Source organism: Crotalus tigris, unplaced genomic scaffold, assembly GCF_016545835.1.
Source record: "Crotalus tigris isolate CLP2741 ecotype Arizona unplaced genomic scaffold, ASM1654583v1 scf7180000024347.1601321, whole genome shotgun sequence".
In the NCBI taxonomy this organism is placed as follows: domain Eukaryota; kingdom Metazoa; phylum Chordata; class Lepidosauria; order Squamata; family Viperidae; genus Crotalus; species Crotalus tigris.
Window position 1 is genome coordinate 687,854 of NW_024100516.1, and position 22,729 is coordinate 710,582.

At 45.9% G+C, this 22,729-nt stretch overlaps 2 protein-coding genes across 9 annotated transcripts in view; both read right to left on the bottom strand.

Moving 5' to 3' along the window:
- The window catches only part of TPD52L2 (TPD52 like 2), a 38,432-nt gene extending 26,539 nt beyond the window's left edge, over positions 1-11,893 (bottom strand). For 7 of the 8 annotated variants that reach the window (XM_039326925.1, XM_039326923.1, XM_039326920.1 and 4 more), the window contains exons 1-3: positions 11,754-11,893; positions 5,429-5,592; positions 1,058-1,206 (exon numbers count right to left, since the gene is read on the bottom strand). In XM_039326925.1, coding sequence (XP_039182859.1) covers positions 1,058-1,206; positions 5,429-5,592; positions 11,754-11,772 — 332 coding nt within the window. In that variant the 5' untranslated portion in view covers positions 11,773-11,893. The remainder of the gene's footprint in view (positions 1-1,057; positions 1,207-5,428; positions 5,593-11,753) is intronic. The other variant, XM_039326918.1, reaches the window with a different exon arrangement.
- An 8,358-nt stretch (positions 11,894-20,251) lies between these two features.
- On the bottom strand, positions 20,252-22,354 carry ABHD16B (abhydrolase domain containing 16B). The gene has a single exon (XM_039326941.1). The coding sequence runs from the start codon at positions 21,855-21,857 to the stop codon at positions 20,442-20,444; it is 1,416 nt and encodes a 471-aa protein (XP_039182875.1). The 5' UTR covers positions 21,858-22,354; the 3' UTR covers positions 20,252-20,441.
- Between the last annotated feature and the right edge of the window lie 375 nt (positions 22,355-22,729).

The window sequence follows — 22,729 nt, forward strand, 5'->3', positions numbered from 1 at the left end:
AAACCTTACCCAGAATGTAAGTCAATGGCCGAAAGACCACAGAGGGCTTCACAGATTCAACATGAGGAAGGAAATGGAAGGAAAGTACAGGCAGTCTTGAACTTACGACCGTAATAGAGCCTGCCCATCATGGTCATAAAAATGGGTCAGTCACATGACCAATACAATAAGAAGAGTCGTTTTTAGGGTGGCGGTTAAGCGAATGCCCAAGTTAATTAAGAGAAGCAAGGATTGGCTGTGAGTTTTGCCAAAGTTAAAAGGACATGCCAGGTTTCGGTGAAACTGTCAATCTAGAACTACGGAGAAACTTCCTGATAGCGAGAACAATTAACCAGGGGAACTACCTGCCTCCAGAAGCGGTGAATGCTCCAGCACTGGAGGTTTTTAAGAAGAGACTGGACGGCCATTTGTCTGAAATGGTATAGGGTTTCCTGCCTGAGCAGGGGGTTGGACTAGATGACCTCCAAGGTCCCTTCCAACTCTTTTCTGTTCTCCAAAGTGCCTGAAGGCAGGACAAGAAGCAGCAGATGAAAACTAACCAAGGAGAGAAGCAACCTAGAACTAAGGAGAAACTTCCTGACAGCGAGAACAATTAACCAGGGGAACAACCTGCCTCCAGAAGCAGTGAATGCTCCAACTCTGGAAGTTTTTAAGAAGAGACTGGACGGCCATTTGTCCGAAATGGTGTAGGGTTTCCTGCCTGAGCAGGGGGTTGGACTAGATGACCTCCAAGGTCCCTTCCAACTTGATGATGATGTGGTCAGGTCAAAACGGGATGCTGCAAAGGGGCACAAATGTGGCTTGGCTGCCAAGTGGCCAGAGCTTGGTCATGAGAATGCTTGGGGGGTGGGGGGGGAGAGGAAGGGGGGGGTCCAACTGCTGTAATTTTGAATCTGGACGTTAAGTAGCCCCAAGGCAGGTCCGTGCTAATTTTGGACGGTCTTAAGTCGAGCACTTCCTGTACCTTCTCCTCTTCTGCCGTAAGTCTCCAGAGCTTGCACTGTGTGCAACAACAACAACAACATACATACAAGATGGCAAAGAAGGGACCACCTACGCGTTAGAAACCTGGACGTCGTGCCAACTTTTGGAGAGGTTTTGCTTCAGGTCATCCAAGGGGGTCAGGCCCAGCTTCCTCTTCAGCTCCCCGCAGTGTCTCTCCTTGGCCGCCAACACCTGGCGCAGCGTGCCAATCTCCTCTTCCACCTGCAGAAACAGATTGGGGCGAGAATGCCCGAATTAGGCCAGGCCCAGCAGAAAATCAGGGTAAGGGGACAGTGTAGATGACCTCAAGGGACAAAGGGCGAGAGAGAAAGCCATGCTTGTTTATTTATTTATTTATTTATTTCTAGAATGTATATGCCGCCCTATCCCAAGGGACTCAGGGCGGCGTACAAAATTAAAACAATAACCTGACAATAAAACAATAAAATAATACAATCATACAGCGTGTCCGATCGTATCCCGCCCCCCCCCCGGGGACATCAGCCCCAGGCCTGCCGGAACAGGAGAGTTTTAATGGCTTTCTTAAAGGCCGGCAGGGTGGGAGTAGTTCGAATCTCGGGGGGGGGGGAAGTTGATTCCACCAGGTCGGAGCCACCACAGAAAAGGCCCTTCCCCGAGGGCCCGCCAGCCGACATTGTCTGGCCGACGGGACCTGAAGGAGGCCCAATCTATGGGACCTCACCGGTCTCTGGGAACTGTGCGGCAGTATGAGGTCCTGTAAGTAACCTGGCCCTATGCCATGAAGGGCTTTAAAGGTGATAACCAACACCTTGAATTGCGTCCGGAGACCCACAGGAAGCCAGTGCAGCTCGCGGAGGACAGGTGACACGTGGGCGTACCTTGGAGCACCCACAATCGCTCTCGCGGCTGCATTCTGAACCAACTGCAGCCTCCGAACGCTCTTCAAGGGTAGCCCCACGTTGCTCTTTGCAGTGCCGCTGTAACTTGGGACGGTCGCTAAACGAATGGTTGCTAAGTTGAGGACTACCTGGGTGGGCTCCTGCCTCTTATCTGATCATTCCCCAAAGCAGGAGCCCGCACAGGTAGTCTTCGACTTAACGACCGTTCGCTTAGTGACCGTTTGAAGTTACAACGGCACTGATTAACAGGGACTTATGACTGTTTTTCACACTTAGGACCATTTCAGCATCCCCACGGGCACGTGATCAAAATTCAGACGCTTGCCTCGTATTTATGACGGTCGCAGTGTCCTGGGTGGGGTCACGTGATCCCCTTTGGAGACCTTCTGACAAGCAAAACCAATGGGGGAAGCCGGATTCACTTAACAACCCATGTTACTGACTTAATGATTCGCTTAAGAATTATGGCAAAATGGCTGTAAAATGCGGCAAAACTCACTTAACAACAACAGAAATTTTGGGCTCAATTGGGCCACGGTTGTGAAACACTGGTCTAGCACTCTAGTTACATTCATGCAATGAAGTTTTCAAGAAGAGACTGGACAGCCGTTTGTCCGAAATGGTATAGGGTTTCCTGCCTGAGCAGGGGGTTGGACTAGATGACCTCCAAGGTCCCTTCCAACGTTATTATTATTATTATTATTATTATTATTATTATTATTATTATTATTATTATTATTATTATTGATCATCGCAGTGTCAGCCAGATGTTCAGATTGGATTTGGCATTTTTGTCTACCTATCGAGTCCTTACCAAGGACCTGGGATAGGCAGATGTGAATGTTTGATGATGATGATTGATCATTGCACAATCAGCCAGATATTCAGACTGGATTTGGCATTTTTCTCTACCTATCGAGTCCTTACCCAGGACCTGGGATAGGTAGATGTGGATGTTTGATGGTATCACAGATCTCGTCACAGGATGGAAGCTGTTCCTAGTAAGGCCGACTTTTGCAATTGACCAATGGCAAATTTGTCAGTGCCGATGATGGTGTTCAAGTGGTGCTCCAGTTGTTTTGGGATTGCACCCAAGGCGCCTATTACTATTGGTGCTACCCTTGCTTGCCTTTGCCACAATCTTTCTATTTCTATTTGTAGGTCTTTGTATTTTGTGATCTTCTCCAGTTCTTTCTCATCTGTTCTGCTGTCTCCAGGCACTGCCACGTCCACTATCCAGACTTTTTTGTCTTTCTTATCGACAATTGTTAGGTCCGGGGTGTTATGTCTGTTTGAATTCTGAAGTCCCAGACCCATTTAATTTTATCATTTTCTATGACTTTATTTTATGATCCCACCAGTTCTTGCTTACAAGCAAATGATATTTCTTGCAGAATTATTATTATATTGTTGTTGTTATTGTTATTAACATGCCCAACCTCCTGTGGAGGTGTGCACTGTGCCTCAGGTTACCAATTAATCCAAAGAGCTGAATTGGCACATCAGGTAAATTCTTTTAAAAATATCTAATGCTAATCCAGCTCAGGAAGTCCCAGGAATGCAGTTGGTGAAGCAGTCCAACCTGTTTAAACATCCTGTGAGATCCAGCAGTTGATGTGTTGGCATTCTTAATGTGCCTGTAAAGTTGCCATATTCAGATGATACTTCTCGTGAAGAAAACGTGGTATTTATTCCTTGTCATCCTTGTCATTTGTGTCAAAACTATAGTCAGCATAAACCAGGCAGGAAACGAGACTAGTTGTGCTAAATGTCTAGGCCAGGGGCAGGCAACCTTGGCTCTTTTATGACCCATGGACTTCAACTCCCAGAATTCCTGAGCCAGCCACGCTGAGGGAAAAGGGAGAGGTTTCCATGCTGAGCCATGCTGGCTGAGGAATTCTGGGAGTTGAAGTCCACGAGTCATAAAAGAGCCGAGGTTGCCTACCCCTGGTCTAGGGAGATTCTCAGCCATCCAGGTCGTCCTTGTCCCAAAGATGCTTTTCCACGAGGCAACCCAACTTTGTTTTTCTTTGAAGATGTTTCGCTTCTCATCCAGGGAGCTTCTTCAGTTCTGACTGGATGGTGGGGAATGGAAGGTAAATTTCTCCTCCGTATTTTGTACTTTGGGGAATCTTTAAAGAACCTAAGAAAATCTTGCAAATAAAAGGGATGCTGCACGTTGGTGTTTTGCAACAGGGCAGTTTTGTCATCGCGGTGTCAAAAGACGAGGCAGAGGATGATTGACAGCTAGGCCTTACAGGATTAGAGCTCCAGGCCCCTCAAGGTCTCTGTGTTTTACCTTCTTCCTGGAGAGTTCTGGGAGTTGGAGTCCACCCATCCAAAAGCTGTCACGGTTGAGAAATATGGTCTATCTTACCTAATAATGGCCTAAGGAACATGATCAACAGAGCCAAAAAGTGATCTAAAAATTATAAAGGGGCTCACGTAAGTGCTTAAATGAAATATAAATCATTTGTGGATGGGGAGTAGAAAATATAAGCCTAAAGTTTTTAATTTATTGATTAGATTTTTATCCCACCTTTATTATTTTACAAATAATTAAAGGTGGTAAACATACATAATACCATTTTCCCCTCTGGGCTGAGAGAAAGAGAGGGACGGCCCAAAATTTGGCTTTCACGCCTAAGGCGGGACTAGAACTCCCAGTCTCCTGGTGACTGGCCCAAAGTCACCCGGCTAGTTTTCATGTCTAAGGTGGGACTAGAACTCCCAGTCTCCTGGTGATTGGCCCAAAGTCACCCAGCTAGTTTTCATGTCTAAGGTGGGACTAGAACTCCCAGTCTCCTGGTGATTGGCCCAAAGTCACCCAGTTAGTTTTCACGCCTAAGGCAGGACTAGAACTCCCAGTCTCCTAGTGATTGGCCCAAAGTCACCCGGCTAGTTTTCATGTCTAAGGTGGGACTAGAACTCCCAGTCTCCTGGTGATTGGCCCAAAGTCACCCAGCTAGTTTTCATGTCTAAGGTGGGACTAGAACTCCCAGTCTCCTGGTGATTGGCCCAAAGTCACCCAGTTAGTTTTCACGCCTAAGGCGGGACTAGAACTCCCAGTCTCCTAGTGATTGGCCCAAAGTCACCCGGCTAGTTTTCATGTCTAAGGCGGGACTAGAACTCCCAGTCTCCTGGTGATTGGCCCAAAGTCACCCAGCAGGCTTTCACGCTTAAGGCGGGACTAGAACTCCCAGTCTCCTAGTGATTGGCCCAAAGTCAGCCAGCAGGCTTTCATGCCTAAAGCGGGACTAGAACTCACTGTCTCCTGGTGATTGGCCCAATCCTGATTCCCATCCCGAACCTTAACCCCCTAGACCAGGGGTAGGCAACCTTGGCTCTTTTATGACTGGTGGACTCAACTCCCAGAATTCCTGAGCCAGCATGGCTCAGCTTGGAAAACTTCTCTCTTTCCCCTCAGCGTGGCTGGCTCAGGAATTCTGGGAGTTGAAGTCCACGAGTCATAAAAGAGCCGAGGTTGCCTACCCCTGGCCTAGACCAAACAAGGTTGCTGAGACTGAGCAAGCTTCAAACAACGGGCAGAAGGCAACTTTTACCTTGATCAGCTCAGACCTTAGTTCTTCTTCCTCGGCTTCGGTGAGACCGTTGTAGGGTAAGGTCCTGGACGGGGCAGCCATGGCAGCGGCACTGAGGTTGTCCACGGGCACATCGGTCATGGTATCCGACAGGAGACCTTTGTTAGGAGAGTTAAGGTTGATATCTGTCATGGACAAGAAGCAAAGGGAGGGAAAGGATAAGCAGAGAGAAGGCAGGCGGGTTAATCAAGCAGAAGCCGCCGGTAAAGAGGGACAGAAGAGGGGGTTAGCGCGAGGGCACCTGTGTTTCGAGACTTGCAACCCACAAGCCACACTATAAACCCAGTTCAACAGTACCGATGTTGCTTTCAAGGCCACTCTCGGAATGCTGCATCCAGTTTTGGCCACCACGATATTAAAAAAAGAGGTCGAGTCTCTGGAAAGAGTGCAGAGAAGAGCAACCAAGATGATCAGGGGAGTGGAGGCTAAAACGTATAAAGAACAGATGCGGGAACCGGGTAGATCTAGTCTAGTGAGTAGAAGGACAAGGGGGGACATGATAGCAGTCTTCCAATCTCTCAGGGGCTGCCCCAAAGAAGAGGGAGTCAAGCCGTTCTCCAAAGCACCTGAAGGCAGGACAAGAAGCAACGGGTGGAAACTAATCAAGGAGAGAAGCAACCTAGTGTAACAAGAGCTGGTAAAGAATGACGGGAGAGAAAACTGGGCGGGAAGCCAGCATTTCAAACTAATTGGAGAATGTGATTGATGACTGTTGTAGGAGGGAATTGTGCTTTGATCTATGTCAGTGTTAGCTGGAGAATTCTGGGAGTTGAAGTCCACACATCGTAAAGTTGCCAAGGTTGAGAAACACTGGTCTATGTGCTGAAGGGAGGGGAAGTCAGATTTTGGCTTCAGCTATGTACATACCGAAGCTCTGCTGTTCGACTAAAGATCCTTTAAGGTAAACAATGCCTCAAAGTTCTTTGAAGAGTTTCGTCTTTGGGAACCATGACACCTAGAACTAAGGAGAAATTGCCCAATAGTTGGAACAATTAATCCGTGGAACAGCCTGCCTCCAGAAGCTGTGGGTGCTCCAACACTGGAGGTTTTTAAGAAAAGATTGGGCAGTCATTTGTCTGAAGTGATAGAGGGTCTTCTGTTTAAGCAGGGGGTTGGACTAGATGACCTCCAAGGTCCCTTCCCACCCTGTTATTCAAGTCCTTTGGCTGAGACTGTGGGAGTGACTTATACTGTGGGCTACAGCACAGCCAGGACCCACAGGCATTGTTGAAAGCAATTCAAAACAAGCAGATGTGGCCAGATTGTATCCCGGCCAAAGAAACATAGTAGATGGGGTCTTCGGGGCTCTCTGAGCTTGCTCGCTTCCCTGCAGACGTTTCATGACCCAACTAGGTAACATCATCAGTGCTAGAAGGAAGTGGGGTTGGCAGAGTGAAGGAGGACTGTGGGGTCCTTTGGTACTCCCTCAGCTTGTTTTCTTGCAGACGTTTCATTACCAAACTAGGTAACATCATCCGTGTTAGAAGGGTGTGGGGTTCTGCTCTCGTTTCTATAAAAGTGGCTTCCCTTTCCAGTGTTGGTGGGAATAATAATAATAAAGTTGGGAGGGACCTTGGAGGTCATCTAGTCCAACCCCCTGCTCAGGCAGGAAGCCCTACACCATTATCAGACAAATGGCTGTCCAGTCTCTTCTTAAAAACTTCCAGTGTTGGAGCATTCACCGCTTCTGGAGGCAGGTTGTTCCACTGGTTAATTGTTCTGTCAGGGGTGTTCTTAGTCGTTCCTTGATTAGGCTGTTTATTCTTTGATTGCTTATCTGAGTTAATAGAGCGGTTCCTTAATTGTTGTATGGTTTGCTGCACCAGTTGAGATTTAACTGGGCAATAAAACCTCTTTGCAAGAAAACAACCAACTCGGGGAGCACCACAGACCTGACACTTCAACCCCCCAGTTGCAAATATTTATGTATTTTTAAAATTTATTCACCACCCATATTTTTTTTCTATTGGGAGACATAGTTAAGTGGTACCTAGCTATACCTGCCTAATAGATGTTTGTCTCTCCCTGCATCATAATTTACGCTTACATGTAGACATGAAAGAAGGTACAACAGGGTATATAGTCGACTTACAACAGTCCATTTAGTGACCATTCGAAGTTACAACGGCACTGAAAAAAAGCAACTTATGACCATTTTCCACACTTACGACCGTTGCTGCATCCCCAGGGTCACAGGGTGAAAATTCAAACACTTGGCAACCAATTCGTATTTATGCCGGTTGCAGTGGCCCGGGGTCACGTGACCCACTTTTGTGACCTTCTGACAAACAAAGTCAATGGGGAAGCCAGATTCACTTAACAACTGTGTTACTCATTTAACCACTGCAGTGTTTCATTTATGAATGGGGCAAAGCTCACTTACCAAAAATATTTCGCTTAGCAACATAAACTCGGGGCCGTACCTCGAGGACTACATGCATTTCAACAGCTTCTATATCTCTTATTTCCTTCCCTACGCACGCTCAAGTAGAAGCCCAGTTATAGCCGGCTGGGGGATTCTGGGAGTTGAAGTTCCACCCACCTTAAACTTGCCGAGGTTGAGAAAAAACTGGCCCAAGCCATATCAGAGCAAATTCAAAGATTTTTCTTGTCTTTTGGAACCTCAAGATGCTTATTATCTCACTAATACTTAGGTACGCAGATTCTACGTACAGAGTGGGCAGAGAACAGCTGCACACTCAAGATACACAAGGCCACACAGGCACCCACACCCTCTAAAACACACAGCTGCAACTGTAACAAGAGCCAATCTTAGAAGGCCTTCAGAAAGCAACTCAAGGCTTATGTGAAACAGAGGCCTGTTGTAGTGCAATTTTACGTTCTGGGCTTTAAAGGCAATGGTTCTCAACTAGAGGCCTTTAGGATACTTCGAGGAAAAGCATGTACAAACAATCCTCGCTATATGACCAAAAAAGGAGTCTAAAATTTCTGCCGCTAAGCAAAGCAATTCTCAGGCGAGCACCTCATTTTACAACCTTTTGTTGAGTGTTGTTAAACGAAGCACTGCAGTTCTTAAAAGGGAATCTTGCGGTCGGTAAGCAAATCTGTTTCCCCCAATTGATTTTGCTGGTCTGAAGCCTGCTGACTAGGGGATTCTGGGATTTGAAGTCCATCCATTTTAAAAGGGGCTAAGGTTGAAAAAAAACAGCTCTAGGATTTACCCATTATTTTTCCTTTCTTTTTTTTTTTAAGCAAGAAAAGGAGCTTTGGGGGGTTTTTTTAACATGTTGCCTTCCCTGTTACTGTTCATTAAAAAATAACTTTTAAAGGAGCAAAGTAAGAGAGGAATTCAGCAAATACTGGGAGACGTTTCCCCCTTGCTGTATAGGGGGAAAAGAGATATTGACCGCATATAGTAGTTGAACTGGGTTGCAAGATGTAGCCCACTGTTCCTTCAAAATTTGGGAGGATTTGTCAAAAGGACTGAGGCATGAACCAGGTGTCAATCACCTGCAGACACCATTGACCAATCAAAAGAGGATCTAGCATCAGTTGGGTTGTGCCCTGTCCTTTTTCAAAAAAAAAAAAAAAAAGTTAAGAAGCATTGCACTACAGCAGTGTTTCCCAAACTTGACAATTTTAAGGCATGTGGACTTCAACTCCCAGAATTCCACAGCCAGCATTGCTGGCTGTGGAATTCTGGGAGTTAAAGTCCACATGCCTTAAAATTGTCAAGTTTGGGAAACACTGCACTACAGCAATGTAAATATCCCTGTTGTGATTGGGCAATGGAGTCAAGGTGGTGTTACCCAACACAAATAAAGACTTTTATCCAATTTGGGCTGGTTTATTCTGTTTTTACACTGGATGTGAAGAAGTTAACTTTTCACTGGGTGGCCCGAACAAATGAAAACAGCCTTTCTCAATGTGAAGATGGGTGGACTTCAGCTCCCAGAATTCTCCAGCCAGCCTTGCTGGATTGGGGAATTCTGGAAGCTGAAGTCCACCCATCTTCAAGTTAACAAGTTTGAAAAAAAAAACACCAGCTGTAGAACAAGGGTCTTCAAACTTGGCCACGTGAAGCCTTGTGAACTTCAACTCCCAGAATTCCTCAGCCAGCCCTGGCTGGCTGAGGAATTCTGGGAGTTGAAGTTCACAAGGCTTCACGTGGCCAAGTTTGAAGACCCCTGCTTTATACCATCAAAGCTATGTGGCAAACAATTGGGAAAAATCAGAGAGAGATTAAAGCTGCTAAAGCTGACCCCTCCCCTAAGACCCCAAACCAGACCCATTCCCCTTCTTCCAGGGAGGCCTTCCTACCCCCTTAGTAAACTCTGAGTTCCAGATTCCCCCCTCCCTTCCCAGACTCTTCTTCCTCTCCTTCCCTCCCCCAGGCCATCCTGGCCAGGCCAAACCCGCCCAGCCAGCTGCTCTAACCTAATCCAAAGGCCTGTTCGAGGTCTAGGCTTCCATCTTAAAGCTCCTCCAGCATCCCAGCGCCTGGCCTTTGGAGGGGAGGGCAACCGGGCCCTGGGCCTCCTACTACCCCACTTCTCTTTGCAATAGGTGGGGGGTCCAGTTCTGGGATCCACTTCCCACAATCCCTCCAAGGGGGGGGAGAGGAAGGGATTGCGGGAAGGGCCGTCCCAAAGGCGACAGAAAGCAGAAATAATATAGAAAAAAAAAAACACCCCATAAAAATAAAACAAAAAAATATAATGAAACAAAATTAATAAAATAAAATGAAAAAACAAAACAATAAAATGTCATAAAAATGAAATGCTGAACTAAAAAAATGCAATGCCAAAAAATGCAATAAAATGAAATGGCAATGTCAACATAAAATAATAAAATAAAGCAAACAATAAAAAACAAAACGAAATAAAAAATGTAACGAAGTATTTTTTTAAAAAAAATGAAAGTGAAAAAACAAGACAACAAATAGGATAAAAACGAAATGCCAAAATAAAAAAATATAATAAAATTAAATGCCCAAAAAATACAAAATGAAACAGTAAAATCAAAATAAAATAATAAAGTATAATAAAGCAAATAATAAACAACAAAAAGTAAAAAATATAATTTTTTTTAAAAAAATCAAAATGAAAAAACAAGACAACAAAATAGGATAAAAACAAAATGCCAAAATAAAAAAATATAATAAAATGAAATGCCCAAAAAATACAATAAAATGAAATAGTAAAAATCAAAATAAAATAATAAAGTATAATAAAGCAAATAATAAAAAACAAAAAGTAAAAAATATAATGAAGTAAAATTTTAAAAAAATGAAAATGAAAAAACAAGACAACAAAATGGGATAGAAACGAAATGCCAAAATAAAAAAATATAAAATGAAATGCCCCCCAAAAGTACAATACAATGAAATAGTAACGTCAAAATAAAATAACAAAATATAATAAAGCAAATAATAAAAAAACAAAACAAACTAAAAAATATAATGAAGTAAAATTTAAAAAAAATGAAAATGAAAAAAACAACAAAATGGGATAAAAACGAAATGCCAAAATAAAAAATACAATAAAATGAAATGCCCCCAAAAATACAATACAATGAAATAGTAAAATCAAAATAATTAATAAAAAAACAAAAAGTAAAAAATATAATGAAGTAAAATTTTAAAAAAATGAAAATGAAAAAAACAAGACAACAAAATGGGATAAAAACGAAATGCCAAAATAAAAAAATACAATAAAATGAAATGCCCAAAAAATACAATAAAATGAAATAGTAAAATCAAAATAAAATAATAAAGTATAATAAAACAAATAATAAAAAACAAAAAGTAAAAAATATAATGAAGTAAAATTAAAAAAAATGAAAATGAAAAAACAAGACAATAAAATGGGATAAAAACGAAATGCCAAAATAAAAAATATAATAAAATGAAATGCCAAAAAAAATACAATACAATGAAATAGTAACGTCAAAATAAAATAATAAAATACAATAAAAGCAAATAATAAAATAATAAAAAATAGAATAAAACAAAGACCCCCTTCCGCCCTATGCTTTCGCTCAGGGTCCACACTCCCCTCCAGGAACCCCCCCAGCCCCATTTCCCACCATTCTTCCCTTTGGGGAGGGGGCTGACCTGCCCTCTGAGACGTTGGACCCCCTAGCCCCCCCAAAACAAAAATGGAGGCCGCCCCCTGCACCTAGAAATCCAGCCCAGCCTGCTAGATTTCTACTTGCAGGGACGGCCAGCCAGGCGAGAGACGCCGGCCCCCTTCGGAAGGCTGAAGCCCCGCAGTCCCCGAACGAGGCCCAGAGCCCCGCCACGGCCCTCCCCGGCAGCCCCTACCCTGGCTGGCGCTCTCCATCTCGCCCAGGCCCGGGGACCGTTGCGTGGCTACGGCGGCGGAGTGGAAAACAACCACCGCGGCAGCTTCTCTAGCTTGACGGTGCGACGTCACACGCCACCGACGCTTCCTTTCCGGCCTGCCGGACGTCATCAAGAAGCGTCGGCCCACGCCCCGCCAAGAGGTAAAGGAGCGCGAGTGGGGAGGGGTGGGGGGGGGAGGAGAAAGACAAGGCGCCGTTTCAAACTTCGGGTTCCCGATGGACTCTTTTGAGAAAGTGGAAAGGAGCGGCCGGAAGGCGGTCCTCGAGTTACGACCGCAATGGAGCCCAACATTGGTGCAGCTAAGAGTGAAACGTTTGTTAAATGCCCCCATTTTACGAGCTTTCTTGCCACAGTGGTTACGTCTCCAACAGAATAACAGAGTTGGAAGGGACCTTGGAGGTCTTCTTGTCCAGCCCCCTGCTCAAGCAGGAGACCCTATACCAGGGGTGGGCAACCTTGGCTCTTTTATGACTTGTGGACTTCAACTCCCAGAATTCCTCAGCCAGCATGGCTCAGCTTGGAAACCTCTCCCTTTCTCCTCAGCATGGCTGGCTCAGGAATTCTGGGTATTGAAGTCCACAAGTTGAATCACTGCGGTTGTTAAGTTAGTAACGTGATCGTTAATTGAATCCGGCTTCCCCCATTGACTTTGTTTGTCCGAAGGTTGCCAAAGGGGATCATGTGACTCCAGGACACTGCGACCGTCATAAATAGGAACCACTTGCCGAGCATCTCAATTTTGATCAGGTGAACCCTGGGGATGCTGCAATGGTTCTAAGTGTGAAAAAAAAACGGTCATAAGTCGCTTTTTTCGGTGCTGATGTAACTTTGAACGGTACCTAAGTGAACTGTTATAAGTCGAGGGTTGCTTGTATTAGATTTTATTTTAAAATGGTCGTCTCCTTCAGTGGTTAACAGAGTGTCACCGTTTCATTCCTGCCCTTTTGAGAAGAGGGCAAGAAAAAGCAAGGCATTTATCACAAGCATTTCATCCTGGGCTGTGTCCCCCCATGCAGATCTCCCCCACCCCCAGGAAGTTTATTATTATTATTTGTTGTTGTTAGTTGCGAAGTCGTGTCCGACCCATCGCGCCCCCATGGACAACGTTCCTTCAGGCCTTCCTGTCCTCTACCATCTTCTGGAGTCCATTGAAGCTCCTGCCTACTGCTTCAGTGACTCCATCCAACCACCTCCTTCTCTGTCGTCCCCTTCTTCTATAGCCCTCCATCTTTCCCAGCATCAGGCTCTCCTCCAGTGAGTCCTTCCTTCTCATTAGGTGGCCAAAGTACTTGAGTTTCCACTTCAGGATCTGGCCTTCTAAAGAGCAATCGGGGTTGATCTTGTTATAGAATTAAAAAAAACTTGAATCAGCTCTTTCAGGAAAGGGAAGTTTATTGCGCAGGTTCAGAGAGCCATCCTGGCTGAAGGAATCTGAACCCAGATTGTACCTTGATGACCACTTTTATAACCCTTTCTGGCGGGGGTTATTTTCAGGTCATTACATTCTATAGGTCCTTATTCTAACATAGAAAAACTACTAGACAGATCTATAATCGATAGCTCCTCGTTTACATTGGAATGTTTTTAGCAATCAGCAATATATCAAGTGTTAAGCAATTTAGATATACCATGTGACAGGCAGTTAGTAATATATCATGTGCAGAGCTGGGAACAGGATGTCTGGCCATCCTAAATTTAAGAGTTGTCTTGTAAGCAAAACAAACCTCCCTTACACACACAATCTTTGGTGGGCCATCTGCTTTTTACCCATATTCTTTGTCAGACCATTAATATTTTTCCAGGTACCACTTTAATCTCCTCTAGGACTTTGATCGCCTTGCAGTCCAGGGACTCGCAGGAGTCTTCCCCAGCACCAGAGTTCAAAGGCCTCCATTCTTTGGTGCTCAGCCTTTCTTATGGTCCAACTTTCACAACCATTCATTGCAACTGGGAAAACCATGGCCTTGACTATACGCACCTTTGTTGGCAGGGTGATGTCTCTGCTTTTTAGTATGCTGTCTAAATTTGCCATAGCTTTCCTCCCCAGGAGCAAGCACCTTTATTTGTAAGCCACCCTAAAACCCGAGAGTGAGTGAGCAACCATATAAATCCAATCAATCGATCCCAAAGGTACTTCTTTCAAAAGTCCAAATTGCCTTTTGAAAGAATCTTTGAGCTAATCCTGATCTGAATGATTGAGAATCTCCCTAGACATCCATCAATATTACTGTTGGGTTTGGGAATCGGAAGTTTTGTGAGACGTGGGTTAGTTTGCTCCTCTTTGATCCAATGTGAATTTCACCCCCCTCCCCCGTCTTTTTTCAAAGAAAAAACAAAGTCCGGTTGTCTTTTGAAAAGTACCTTTGCTCTAGCACCTTCTAGTGGCGATAGAACACACAGCACCAAGAATCACGATCCATGGCTCTCCGTTTTCAGGGTTTGAGATTTTTTTTTTCAGGCTGCAGACCTTATTCATGGGAATAAATAAATAAATCCCGGAGTTTCTAATTAACAGACCAAGCTCTGGTGGTGGATAATTAGAAATGTAACCAAACGTGTGCTGCTGGTATGCAAGTGGACGATCACTTAATCGTGAGCCAGCAGCGTGTGCCAGCAGCCAAAAAAGCAAATACAATCCTTGGTTGTATTCTGGGAGTTGAAGTCCACATGCCTTAAAATTGTCAAGGTTGAGAAACACTGGTATAAACAGAGGCATAGAATTAAAATCAGGTGAAGCATTAGTAGCGCTTTATAAAGCCTTAGTAAGGCCACACCTGGAATACTGCATCCAGTTTTGGTCACCACATTACAAAAAAGATGTTGAGACTTGGGGGAAAGTGCAAAGAAGAGCAACTATGATGATTAAAGGCCTGGAGATTAAAACACATGAAGAACGGTTGCAGGAATTGGGTTTGGCTAGTCTAGAGAGAAAAGAAAGGGTGTCAAACTCAATTTCATTGAGGGCCGCATCAGCATTGCAGTTGCCCTCAGGGGGCCAGGTGGGTGCGGCCTACTGGGTGGGTGTGGCCAGCTCTACATCATTCGCATCAAGGGTGCCTATGGGGGCCTGGGCAGGAGTGGGACAGATCTGAGGGTCTCTGGCAGAAGGGGGTGGGACCGGGGCAAGTGCCAAGGCATGGTCCACTGGAGGAGCCTCACTGTTCCTCTCAGGCCATGCAGGGGGGGGGGCTTATGGAGCTAAGATTGAATGCATTTCAGCATAGATGGTCACCACAAAATTGTACATTGGCTCCCGGCCGGCCTGGGCCAGGGCCAAGGCAGCAGGGGCCGTTCCTTCACTGTTTCCAGGATGGCTTCGCGGGCCACATGAAACCACTTCGCGGGCCGCATCCGGCCCCCGGGCCTTGTGTTTGACATATCTGGGCTAGGGGATGACATGATAGCATTATTCCAGTATTTGAAGGGCTGCCACAAAGAAGAGGGGGTCAACCCATTCTCCAAAGCACCAGAGGGCAGGACAAGAAACAATGGATGGAAACTAATCAAGGAGAGAAGCAACCTGGAATTAAGGAGAAACTTCCTAACAGTGAGGATAATTAACCCGTGGAACAGCTTGCATTCAGACGTTGTGGGTGCTTCATCACTGGATTTTTAAAGATAGGATAGGATAAGATAACCTTTATTGTCATTTTTTTTACTGTGGGCATAACGGCACGCATCAAAAATGAAATTTAGTTGCCCACTCTCAAAAGTGAAACACATACATGACATGCACCTAAACATACTATGTACAACATATGTATAGACCCACACCCCTACATATACACAGAAAATAAATATTAAATACTGTCCATCTTGAATATATAACGGAAGGAGGAAGCTTGAGAGAAGAGACTGGACAAGTCTAGAGCAGTGGTTCTCAACCTGTGGGTCGGGACCCCATTTGGGGTCGAACGACCATTTCACGGGGGTCGCCAAACAACGCAGTCCGCCATTTTTTCCCCCTTTTCCTTAGCTGTGCTACTCCCTTTTATTCTATTGGCTTTTGAAAGCCAATAGAATAGACTCTCTTGAATAGAGTCTAATTCTATTGGCTTTCAAAAGCCAATAGGAATTGTCCAGGCTGTCTCTGCCCTGCTGAGCCCGCCAAAAGTCCCATTCTGCAAACGGTGCTGCACCAGTTGAGTAGTCCTCGACTTACGACCGGTTGGGGGTCGTGGCATTAAAAAGGTTGAGAACCACTGGTCTAGAGTCTCCTGCTTGAGCAGGGGGCTGGACTAGAAGACCTCCAAGGCCCCTTCTAGCTCTATTTTGATTCTGGTAATTTATTTATGCAAATGTCTATCTCAAAGTTATTTGACTTTCACAAAAATAGCAGCCTCGATCCTTATCCCAGAAATTTCCTCCATCATCCCTGGGAGTATAAAAAGGAACATCTGTTTTGTAAATGCAACATTAAAGCTTCCAGAGTGCAAACAATTCACAGTGCCCTGGGAAGTTAATGTTTTAACTGAATAAACCAGCATTCAGTCAGATATTGAGATGTAGGCTGTGATTGCATTCAAGTGACATCTGTGAGGGGGGGAGGAGTTATTTATTCATTAAAAAGAAAATTATATAGCTGCTCAGCTCACACCCAAAGATTGGTCTGTTTCCAACATTTAAAAAAACACAACATAAAAAATGCCACTGCAACCAAGTAGCATCACAATCAAAGCAGCCACTTGATCGACTCCGTCTCCATCTTCAGGGCTTGTTGGAAAAGCAACGAAGTGGGGAATAAATGTATTTTATTTTATTAATAATATTCTGTAGGGAAGGAGCTACCACCGAAAAAGCACTGCTGGTTAGGGAATTCTGGGAGTTGAAGTCTACACATCTTAAAACTGCTGATGTTGAGAAACACTGGGCTATGTTGATGTAGGGTTTTGTGGGAAGTCAGCCCCCCTCCCAGAGAAGGAAATCTTAAAGAGGCAGAAAAGCACGCCCTGTTTTCTTAATAGCCCCAAGTCTCCCTCCTCCAAGCAGAAACCACTCTGTAGAAATGCAGATGTAAACCATTCAGGAAGATTGAAGCTAGAAGCTTAGGAAGACAAAGACACTTAAAATCTACATACCCCACCCAAACTCTAAAACAGGACATAATAGGATTAACCCACAGATGCCAAAGGGCACACCCAGACTCAGGTCAGAATACACGACATAGGAAATACAAAGCCTCAAAAAGGAACAGGAAACAACTCCCAACAAAAGCCCCAGAGGGTATAAAAACCCACTCCCTACATGTGCTCTCTTTTCTTCCAGAGCCATCTTTCTGTCTGGCTCTCCTCTTCAATAAACGGCAACCTTCTTTCTAAAGCAGTCGCCATGTTGTTTATTCCCGGCTTGGACTGAACCACGATGAAGACTTTTCCCTCAGTTTAAACTGGGTTGCCATCCTCACCTCATTTCAGTTTAAATCCTATCTCAGTTTAGCAATGCTCGGCATCTGATCAAGGGAACTGCAGTCATGAAAGGGCCTGCCTTTAAAAAAAAAAGTTATTTGGAAGACTCCTTCCAAGTAAACCATGATCCAATAAACCAGTGGTTCTCAACCTATGGGTCGCGACCCTTTGGGGTCGATCGACCATTTTTCGGGGGTCGCCAAAGGTGGCGATCTGCCATTTTCTCCCCTCCGGGGGCGGCACCGCGCATGCACGCTGCGCATGGGGGCAGCACCGTGCCTCCGGGGGCGCGCCGCGCATGCACGCCACGCAGGGGGGGCACCGCGCATGCGCACCACGCGTGGGCGGTCCTGCGCGTGCGCGTCGTGCATGGGGCGGCCCTGCGCATGCGCGCCGCGCGTGGGGGGCACCACATGCGCGCTGCACCGCGCATGCGCATAACGTTTGTGTGACAGGGGTCGCCGTCACACAAACATTGAGAACCGCTGCAATAAACCATGGATTAGTGTGTCATTTGATACAACCCAGTATCTCTAGGAAGCTTGTGAGCATATGTCAGAAGAATAATTTGGGGGTTTCCAACTCAAGCCAGGGATGCCCAAGAATAAATAAAAATGAGATCCAGAGGAAAGAAGAAATATTTATTCCTAAAAGCAGAGTAGAATTTATTCCTAAAAGCAGGCTGCAGAGAAATAAGATACAGCAGCAGATTTATATAGGGCAGGGGTCTTCAAACTTGGCCCTTTTATGACTTGTGAACTTCAACTCCCAGAATTCCTCAGTCAGGCACATTTAAATTTACATTTTTATCATCATCCAGAAAGGAAAAACACAAAATAGTCAAGCACATAGGAATATCCTGAGGTAAATCAAACAGTATACAGAACACACAGAGGAAAAAAGGCGGGAAAAAAGGGAAAACCCCCTTCATACCCACAGCAACCAATCAGAGTGCAGATTGCCTCATGCATGAGTCAGCACCCTCTAATTCAGGGGTCTTCAAGCTTGGCCCTTTTATGATTTGTGGACTTCAACTCCCAGAATTCCTCAGCCAGCCACACCTGGCTGAGGAATTCTGGGAGTTGAAGTCCACAAAGTCACAAAAGGGCCAAGCTTGAAGACCCCTAATATAGAGGAAGCTTGTCCGGGGCAAAGTGTTTACGTGCTAATTCTAGGTTGACACTTGGGGGTGTGTGTGTATTCTTGTCTGTGTGTATGTTTATTCTTGGTCTCTGGGAGACCTAATTTAATTAACTGTGTTTGCAGACCTTATCCTTTGATATGTGAATTAGGTCTTGAGCAAGTTTGCTAATTTTAGTTGATTAACTTAGTTTCAGCTTGACTGTCAATTACCTAGTGGAGATACTGATTCTCAGACCATTGTGGATTCTGTTAATATTTTAAGGGAAGGTGGAAACAGTAGAGAGAGTAAAATTTATTTGGATATAAAACTTCTCACACATAAAGGGGTGGATCTCCAGAATGGAATTTAGGATCAGCTTTGCTTGTCCTCTAGGAATTAAATACAATTATCCTGATGGAGGGTTACGTTTGACCCTGTGAATTGCCTCCTCTGAGAATTTGCTAGTTCCCTAAGCGTGCACTAGTTCCCTAAGCGTGCAATGGTGTGCAAAGGCTTGTGTTTGGCTGAGAAAGGGGTTGTTTACTGCCCTTCATAAGGTCCAAAAAGGCAAATAACTAGAGTAGTTTTTTTTTTTTTACACTAGGGTTGTCCAAACTTGGCAACTTGAAGACTTGTGGACTTCAACTCCCAGAATTCCCCAGCCAGCCATGCAGGGCCCTAATTGCACAGTTGTGATAGTCATCTTGAGTTTATTGACACCCCCTGCAGACTCTTCTTTAAACACACACATCATATTAGCTTCAATATGGAGATTGAGATGTGGGAAGAATCCAGAGCAGAGGTAGGCAACCTTGGCTCTTTTATGACTCGTGGACTTCAACTCCCAGAATTCCTGAGCCAGCATGGCTCAGCTTAGAAACCTCTCCCTTTCCCCTCAGCATGGCTGGCTCAGGAATTCTGGGAGTTGAAGTCCAAAAGTCATAAAAGAGCCAAGGTTGCCTATCCCTGCACTAGATAGTATAGGGCTCTTCAAACTTGGCCCTTTTATGACTCGTGGACTTCAACTCCCAGAATTCCTGAGCCAGCATGGGGGAACTATGGCCCCCTCATGACTGGTGGACTTCAACTCCCAGAATTCCTGAGCCAGCGTGGCTCAGCTTGGAAACCTCTCCCTTTCCCCTCAGCGGGGCTGGCTCAGGAATTCTGGGAGTTGAAGTCCACGAGTCATAAAAGAGCCAAGGTTGCCTACCCCTGATCCAGAGAAAGAAATATTTTGGGAAATATTAAAAAGGCAGAATATATTTCCCCAAAAGATCTTAAAGGCAGAAACCAACCCCACCCTCCCAAGTCTCTCTGCCCCAAACAGAAACCAGGTTCGCTCATTGTTGTCAACTCTAGGGGGCGCTGCTCACCTCCTTTTTAAAGCCATTGAGCCAGGGCTGTCCAAAGACAGTCCCACGTTCATGTGGCCAGCACGACATCACAGAACGCCGTTACCTTCCCACCGAAGTGGTACCCATTCATCTACTCGCATCTGCAGGCTTTCGAATGGCTGGGTTCGCAGGAGCTGGGAGCTCACCCCGTCGCATGGCACTGGGGTCTCAAACCCCTGCAGTCACCTTTTCAGCCTCTTTAATCCCTGAGCCACCGCGACTTCCTTTTCATGTATCTATAGGCTACGTAAATGTTTTCAATAAAATTTAAATAGATACAGGAAGTCCGTTACTTATGACCACAATTGAACCCCAGATTTCCATGGCTAAAAGTGACAGTGGTTAAGTGAGCTTTGCCCCGTTTTATGACCAGTGGTAAGTTGAGGACTACCTCTATGTGCCTCAGGCATCTTCAGACTCCTGCTTGGGAGTGCCTGTTGTGACTCCCCACACCCACCCTGCCCTTGTTTAATCCAGATTATTGGGCCACCATGCTAGTTCTCTGAGGGGGACCTGCTGCCCCATACGTTATGCTGGCCCGTAGCTTTCGTCCTGCCATAGATGATGGGGACGATCCAGCAGCTCTGAAGGACCCCCTACTTGGGAAAAAGGGCCCATCACCCAAAGAGAACGGAGACACATGATTAGATTCTCCAAGACCTTCTCTTTGTCTGTCTGTCTCTTCCTCTTTTCTCCATTCAGTGTCCACCTTCTTCTCTTCCTGCTATAATCGCCAAGGCATTTGGAAGTCGTCGGGCTTCAGAAGAGACCAGTGGGTGGCCTCCACGTTCTTCAGATGCTTCTTGGCCAAGAACACGGCCAACTGTTGTTTCTCCCTGCACTGGCTGTACTTCCCAACCTGCCACGGGAAGTAGTCCTTCATCCCCAGGCTGGACTTGTAACTCTGAAGCTCCTTCGTGCACCAATCGTCATTCACTTGGTAGCGACGGTAAAGGGCTGCTTCCTGCTTGGCGTTGAAGGCTCTCAGCCAGTCGTGGACCGCTTCCTGTCCTTCCTGGGACATGACACACGGGTAACGATGCTCCAGCAACTGGATCAGGAGCTCGTTGGCCCTGTTGCATCGGAGGTTGGCTATCTGGTCCTCCAGACCCACCGGGCAGGTGCTGATGACCTCATCCTTGGTCCTGCGAATGAGCAAGACGGGGCCACAGTACTTGCACAGCTGTTCCCCTACGTTGAGGTTGAAGTGTTCCTTCACCGTCCGGACCACCAGCTTATTCCAACTCTTGGGCATGACGTTCAAAGCCAAGGGGAGCAGATCGTCAAAGGTGGCATCTAGAACCAATGCGCCCAGCGTTGGGTAGGACATGGCAGCGCAGGTGGCAGAATATCCCCCCAAGGACCACCCGTACATCACAATGTCCACCACCTGGAAGCCCAGACGGAGCATGGCGTACCTCATCACCACGTCCACCGCGTTGGCATCGTTCTTCGGGTACGGTTGGCCGGTGCTTCCGGCAAAGCCAGGGTGGTTCCATCCCAACACCGAGTAGCCTGTCCTCAAGGGAGTGAACAGGCAGCCCCACTGATAAAAACTGACGTTCCCCTCGCAGCAGATCACGAGGCGGTTCCCCCGTTCTGTTCCGGGGACGTTCAACTTGGTTCTCCTGTCCACAAACATGGTGTCGATCTTATTCCCATCCCGGGCTACCAGCTTCGCCCGTCTCCCATTATACTCTTGCAAGAGACGAGTCTGACCCTTGGCCAGGATCGGGAGCAGGGCTTGGTTCAAAAGGAAGACCGATCCTGGATACAGCAACCACCGGCCTAAGGAGTGAGCCATGATGTAGCTGGCAACTCGACTGGGCAACTGTTTTAGACTGCTGATCAGGTTCCATTGGCTACTCCGATGTCCATAAGGCCCCACCTCAAATGCCAGTTCTGGGGGACAAGCTCCTGGCACAGCCTTGAGGATAGGGTGCCTACGGGATTTGCCATTGTCGCTGTGACCTGCTGAGAAGCCGCTGCCTCCTGCGTCGTCCCATCGAAATTCCACTGGCCAGTTAGCAAAATCAAAGTGATAACTAGCCGTAAAATAGACCTTAAAAACTCGGGCTAGAGCTTTGGGAAAACAGAAGACACACATAGGGAGACGATGCTTATTCTCTAGGAGCTGCATAAAGTAATTTTTAAAAAAAAAATGGAGGGGGGCAAGGCAAGGACCCCCACCTGGATATTTCTGATGTCTCAGAAGTAAGACCTTCTTGGCTGGACCACTTCCTTCATAGCTGCATGGTGCTGGCTTTAGAAGGACATCTCTGTGGCCTTGTTGAACCCATGCCCAGGCTGGTCCAAGGGTGCTTCAGCATCCCCTCCCACAAGAACAAGGTAATAATGGGTGACATAGCCCCCTTTGTGAGCTCAAACAGCTCCCAAATCAAGCAAGGGCCACTGCTTGAGCAGGGCTGAAGGAGCTTTGTTTACAGAAGGTCCAGAGGACCATGATGGATGGTGGTGGAGGAGAATGTCCTCCAGGCATAGAATAGATTCAACCTGTCTCAGTTGTAATAACTGCAAGAGGAATCTCGGAGTCCTAGTGGACAATCACTTAAATAGGAGCCAGCCATGTGCTGCAGCTGCCCAAAAAACCAACACAGTGCTAGGCTGCATTAACAGAGGGATAGAATACAGATCATGTGAAGTGTTAATACCGCTTTACAATGCCTTGGTAAGGCCACACTTGGAATACTGCATCCAGTTTTGGTCACCATGATATAAAAAAGATGTTGAGACTCTAGAAAGAGTACAGAGAAGAGCAACAAATATGATCAGAGGACTGGAGGCTAAAACATATGAAGAACAGTTGCTGGAATTGGGTATGTCTAGTTTAATGAAAAGAAGGTGACATGATAAGCATCTTCCAATATCTCAGGGCTGCCACAACGGTATTCTCCAAAGCACCAGAAGGCAGGACAAGAAGCAATGGATGGAAACTTTTCAAGGAGAGAACCAACCTAGAACTAAGGAGAAATTTCCTGACAGGGAGAACAT

Bases quoted from the DNA above. Each gene is read 5' to 3' on its own strand.
- ABHD16B (XM_039326941.1), bottom strand. From the start codon at position 21,857: ATGCAGCTCCTAGAGAATAAGCATCGTCTCCCTATGTGTGTCTTCTGT.